Genomic DNA, 5,950 nt, shown 5'->3' with positions numbered 1-5,950 from the left:
CAGCGGCCACGCATTTTCTGCCACGGATAGCAATCGCTTTCAAAATAAAAGTCTCGATTATTTTTATTGTGACTAATACATCAACTGCCTGAAAAGCATCATGGATCAGAATTGTTTACTATTTTATAGCATTATGACCGATTTGTTCACTTTTTCTTTTACCCCTCGTCATCAAATGTGCAGCGGGAATATATATTTATATGCTCGAAAATAGTGCCGTCACTCACGAAACACAGGCAATACAACTTTCTGTGTATATTGTACGTAAAACATAATTCAATTAAATTGGAAAATTTTCGAAAGAATGGATTTACAACCCATTTACACAGTGGAATATGCTTGTATTTCGCGAATATTGTCAGTGACTTTTATTTTGGTGATTTAATAACGCCTCTCAGCTTGCTGGTTTAGGTATTACCAGAGCCCTTAACGCAGCGGTACCATGGACATTCTATGGCGGTACATCGGTGAGGAGACCAGAGACCGTTTTTTGGATGGATGTCTATGGGGGAGATATTTCAGTGTGCTGACTAAACTGCTTTTGTGAGGAAACAGCTCATCATTTAATGAAATGACAGTCTGTCCGGTAATCTTCAACATGTTCTGAACTAAAAATCCCTTTGGAATAAACCATGTGTGGTGTTTACTACGGTTCTCACGTAAGAGAAGACGTGGACAATTTTGCGACAGGTAGGTGTCAGTTTACGGCATTACCTATTCGATTGTATGGTATCCGCAAACGGTGACTAACTGTCGTAACATGCTAGTTGACCGGTATGCTCTCTCCTTTGGTTAAAAACGCCGAGGTTTTTATGTTTATATATAAGATCTCTAGTATTGCGTAGGCCTGAAACACGAAAAATCTGTGCGCCGTTTCAGAGGAGTGTACGTGTTCTACGCATGCGCTTTATGGTAGTAATTGCTTTGCCACTATTTGTACTTAATTTGCTCTGCTTTCAATCTCTACATCAGTTGATGAATAAATTACTATATTTGTATTGCTTTAATTTATATGTCCAGGTCACTTATCTGGTATCTGTTATTTCTTAATAGTCTTCTTGTGACAATTTTGCTGTTTTATGCTGATTGTTATTGTATTGGTCTGTTTACAATAAAAAAAATAAAAAAAGCAACAAAAAAAGTATGAAGTAGATTCTTGACGTTGTGTAATTCACAAGAACAAACACTATAAATATTTTGTAGTCAACCCCTTTAAATACTTACAGAGATTAAACAAAAAGTTAGCTGTCCTTTTTAATCTTGCAATTAGGCAAAATTTGCAAAAACACTTCACTCCAGCATAGTACATGCATGGTTTTGCAGTGTTAATGCATACATTAAAATAAATATATTTTTGTGCTTTTTGCCTTATTTAGCCTACATATAAGACATTTTTATGATGTTAAACCAATAAAGTATGATCTAAGATAGGATATTTTCCCAAACATTATCAAATGCAACCTCGTGTGATAATGCCACAGCTTCAATTTCAAATAAATATTTACTTGTACATATATTTCCTTTTTTTAGTGCTTCGTCCAAGTGAGGCTGCAATGTCTTGTCTTTTAGATATTCCACCAAGACTTCCAGAGTGCCCATAGGGTAGTTCATGGAAAGGTTCTTGGGTTACGTCATCCTCCATGCAGTCCACTGGCACATTATAGGTTTCTAGGAACATGCTGTGGAGAATACAGCAGGCCTCGACGGCTGTACTGGTTTGGCATATGGAATGCTTCTGCAGACATTTAATCCTTTGAAAGCAAGACCTCAGATTATGGATGGAGCCTTGTACCACTGTAAGAGCTGCGTGCACTTTCTGGTTATAACACACCTTTTTCTGTCCTAGTGTTCCATGATCAGGGAACGGGGTAAGAAAGTGCTCTGAAAGTGGGAAGGTGGAATCACCTACGATGTGTTTGCCATGTAGCAGTGCCACTGGGTCTTCCTGCAGTGCTTTGCCAACCTCTGTGGCTAACAGGACCCTTGAGTTATGCCAGTTTCTAGGGTGTTGTGCTGTCACATAGGTAAAACAACCCCTGTGGTCACAAAAAGCCATGAGTTTGACAGAGTAGGACTGCCCTGCATCTTTATAAACCTCTGGGTCTGGCACATCGGTGGGTTTTTCAATAGGAATGAAACCGGTTCCTACTACACAGAGAGTGTCTGGTAACCCCACAGTGGAAAAGAACCCGGCCACAGACATTTCTGCTTCCTCCCCCTGGGGCCAGTGAATTGCGTTAGCCAAGTTGCTGGTAACAAGGGTGCAGAATTCATCCAGCTGTTCACGAATGAGTGACTCTGTGACGTGGAAGCGGCATGCTACGCTTTGGTAAGACTCCTGGGTCGACAGAGTCCAAAGACTAGCAAGAACTGCATGCCACACTGTCCATCCCTCCTGCCTAATAGCAGTCCATTTACAGGGTGTCAGCAGTCGTACCAACTCCTACAAGAAAAGGAAAAGAACAACTTGATTTATAATCAATAATCTCTTGATTTCTGATACTTTTAACAAATGAGATACCTGTAAGAAGAACAAGTACCTCAGTTTGGGTTGGTGTCAACTGAAAGTGACTCTTAAACTCACAGATCGACAGGCTGTGTAGCACTGTATTGAAAATGTGTCTTTCGCCATCACCTCTGATATGTGAAACAGACAGCTTCATTATAAACATTGTCTACACAGCATAATTTCTAAAGACTGTGGATCATCTTACCTTTGCAATTTGTCAGTCTGTTCAACTTTCTGCTTCATTCTATAGGAATACAAATTAATATAATATGTATAAGATACTTTACTGGTAACAGGAATATATCCAATAGTAAAACAACAACCACGCGCTGCAGCAGGTTACCAAGCATAATTATTGTAAGGTGTGTAAACAACGCAGCATGAACACGAACGAGGCGGTGGCATCATTATGAGATGATGAAGAGTTTTTATTCACCTGGCTTTCCGGCGTTTACGAAATGCATTTTTCTTGAGAATTAAAAAATCGTCAATATCGTAACTGTCTGCTAATAAAAAAGCAATACATGTTTCCAGCGCCATGTTTCCGGACTCAGAGTTTCGAAATGTCGCCTTCTTGTGGCAAAACGCTCATATTTGCTAGATCGACTTTTCCCTCCAATGTGATTCTTTTTTCCAGTTGTGAACTGGTTTGTCACAGAGATAATGTAATATGCCAGCTTGTCTCCCACATTTGTTATTTATACCTTTTAGCATAAATGTGCTGTCCATTTTTAAATTTTATAATGTTTTTATTGTGTAGGTAGGCCCATGTATGATAATGTTTATAGCCTTATATTAAAGTCAATAAGTAAATAAATATTTTAAATACAGACCCTTTTAGACCCTTCTCTCTTCATTTACTCACCCTCATGCTATCCCAGATGTGTATGACTTTCTTTCTTCAGCTGAACACAAAGATTTTTAGAAGTACATTTCAGATCTGTACTTCCTTACAATGCAAGTGAATGGTGACCAAAATTTTGAAGCTCCAAAAGCACATAAAGGCAGCATTAAAGTAATCCACACGACTCCAGTGGTTAAATTTATCCCTGCGTTCCAAACGCGATAAATCCACCTCCGAAGGGCACTTCGAAGAGGGAACAATTTTGGCTGCCATGTTGAAGGGTTGTTCCAAACCGAAGGGCTAATAAATAGCTGCTTTGAAGGACCCTTCGAAACGGGTGTTTCCGTAGGGTTCAACAGATGGACACTTCACTGCCAAGTGGACCGAAACTGGTGTATGTCACAAATCTGGCAGTTTTGCCAGGTGTAATTTAGTGTAAATTAAACCAGCTGCAACTGCAATCTCTTTCTATTAACAAAAGCATATAACATCACAACACACTCTCATGGCGAAATCGTAAGGATATGATATTGTACGACTGCCCTCGTATGAATTTGTACGACTTTCACTACAGCCAATGACATCGCTGGACATCGTTTCCATCTAATACGCAACAATTACTTGCTTCTGTCACACACAACAGCTTCCTATCATGTTCATTAGCATCAGCCTTTGTGCAACGGCAGCAGCTCCTTTGGTTTGGATAGACAACGCTGAAGTGCGTTCCGAATTACCAATATTTTTTAGCCCTACACCCTTCAACCCTCCGAAGCTCTCACTCTGGAGGGTAAACCCTCTGAAGGATTTAGGGCATAGGGATGAGGCCTTTGGAATGGAACGCACCCCAGATCTTCAGAAGCAATATGATGGTGTGGGTGAGAAACAGATCAATATTTAAGTCCTTTTTATACTATAAATTCTCCTCCCTGCCCAGTAGGTGGCGATACACACAAAGAATGTGAATCGCCCAAAACAAAAGAAGAACGTGAAAGTGAAAGTGGAGATTTATAGTAAAAAAGGACTTAAAGGAATAGTTCACCCAAAAATGAAACTTCTCTTATTATTCACTTACACTGATGCCATCCCAGATGTGTATATCTGTCTTTCTTCAGCAGAACACAAATTAAGATTTTTAGAAGACGATAGAGCTCTGTCAGGTCCTTATAATAGAAGTACACAGGTGCCAGCACTTTGATGGTCCAAAAGTCATATTAAGGCAGAAATAAAGTAATCCACACAACTCCAGTTGATCAATGAATGTCTTAAACTTAAAGTTAAAAGCGTTTTAATTATCGACTTGTTTCTTACGTAAACCTATCGATTCGCTTCAGAAGATACTCATTGATCGACTGGAGTCGCATGGATTACTTTTATGCTGCCTAAATATGACTTTTGGACCGTCAAAGTGCTGGCACCCATGTACTTCTATTATAAAGACCTGACAGAGCTCTATCTTCTTCTAAAAATCTTCATTTGTGTTCTGCTGAAGACAGTCATACACATCTAGGATGGCATCAGCGTAAGTGAATAATGAGAGAATTTTCATTTTTGGGTGAACTATTCCTTTAAATACTGATCTGTTTTACCTATCATAATGCTTCTAAAGATATGGAATTAACCACTGCAGCTTTATGGATTACTTTAATGCTGTCTTTATGTGATTTTGGAGATTTAAATTTTGTTCACCATTCACTTGCATTGTATGGACCTACAGAGCTGAGATATTCTTCTAAAAATCTTCATTTCTGTTCAGCAGGAGACAGAAAGTTATACACATCTGGGATGGCATGAGGGTGAGTAAATGATGAGAGAATTTCCATTTTTGGGTGAACTATTCTTTTAACAAATTATCAGATTTTCTTCATTTTTACTCTTATTCATTGAAATCCATGTACTAAATTTGTTCTTTGTGATATTTATATTGTAAAGCACAACACAATAACAAGTCTTTTGTTGTAAGTAGCCCATTATAATACATAGCCTACTTTCTTCATAAACCTTTCCAAGCCTAGTCCCTTGCCTTAAAATGAGAGCTTTAATCAAATTATCTGTTCAAAATTAATTTACAATTAAGCATTTGGAATTTCCCAGTGGTTGGTTTATATTTACAAATAATTTTCTGATAATTTTTAACATAAAACATTATTTTATGGTTATTGCAGTCCCTCTCAAAATGATACATTAATATCAGCAAAGTAAGTGCATTTGTAAAGATGCTAACACTTTTGAAATAGGATGTGGGCCTGGTTTGAATTAACAAGAATATTCCAGAAAAACATTTTTACCTCTTAAAGTTGCTTCACGAAAGTATATCTGTCTCAGTCTATTACAGTCAGTCAGTTGAATCATAAAGCAATGAACAAAAATAGCTGAGTCTCATATTTCATCAATAGATGGCACCAGAGTAATACATTTAACCTAATTCCTGAGTTACTGTATGTCCATGGAGGTGGTAACAATATGGCCTTCAAAACAGCCAATTCAAAACAATTGTTATTCAATTCCTCACCATTAAAAAAAAAATCAAGTGATTATGCTGATATGAGAGAGAGAGAGAAAGAAAGAAATGAGAGGAAGTGATCATGCTTAAACCTTGA

At 38.0% G+C, this 5,950-nt stretch overlaps 1 protein-coding gene across 1 annotated transcript; it reads right to left on the bottom strand.

Moving 5' to 3' along the window:
* Positions 1–1,161: 1,161 nt before the first annotated feature.
* On the bottom strand, positions 1,162–3,258 carry si:ch73-257c13.2 (uncharacterized). The gene is made up of 4 exons (XM_051645722.1): positions 2,946–3,258; positions 2,715–2,753; positions 2,541–2,637; positions 1,162–2,443 (listed from the first exon to the last, which is right to left on the bottom strand). The coding sequence occupies exons 1-4, from the start codon at positions 3,047–3,049 to the stop codon at positions 1,502–1,504; spliced, it is 1,182 nt and encodes a 393-aa protein (XP_051501682.1). The 5' UTR covers positions 3,050–3,258; the 3' UTR covers positions 1,162–1,501.
* Positions 3,259–5,950: the final 2,692 nt, after the last annotated feature.

Source organism: Myxocyprinus asiaticus, chromosome 19 (assembly GCF_019703515.2).
Source record: "Myxocyprinus asiaticus isolate MX2 ecotype Aquarium Trade chromosome 19, UBuf_Myxa_2, whole genome shotgun sequence".
Lineage (NCBI taxonomy): Eukaryota > Metazoa > Chordata > Actinopteri > Cypriniformes > Catostomidae > Myxocyprinus > Myxocyprinus asiaticus.
The sequence above is the reverse complement of the archived record's forward strand: the minus strand, read 5'-3'. Positions and strand labels throughout refer to the sequence as shown.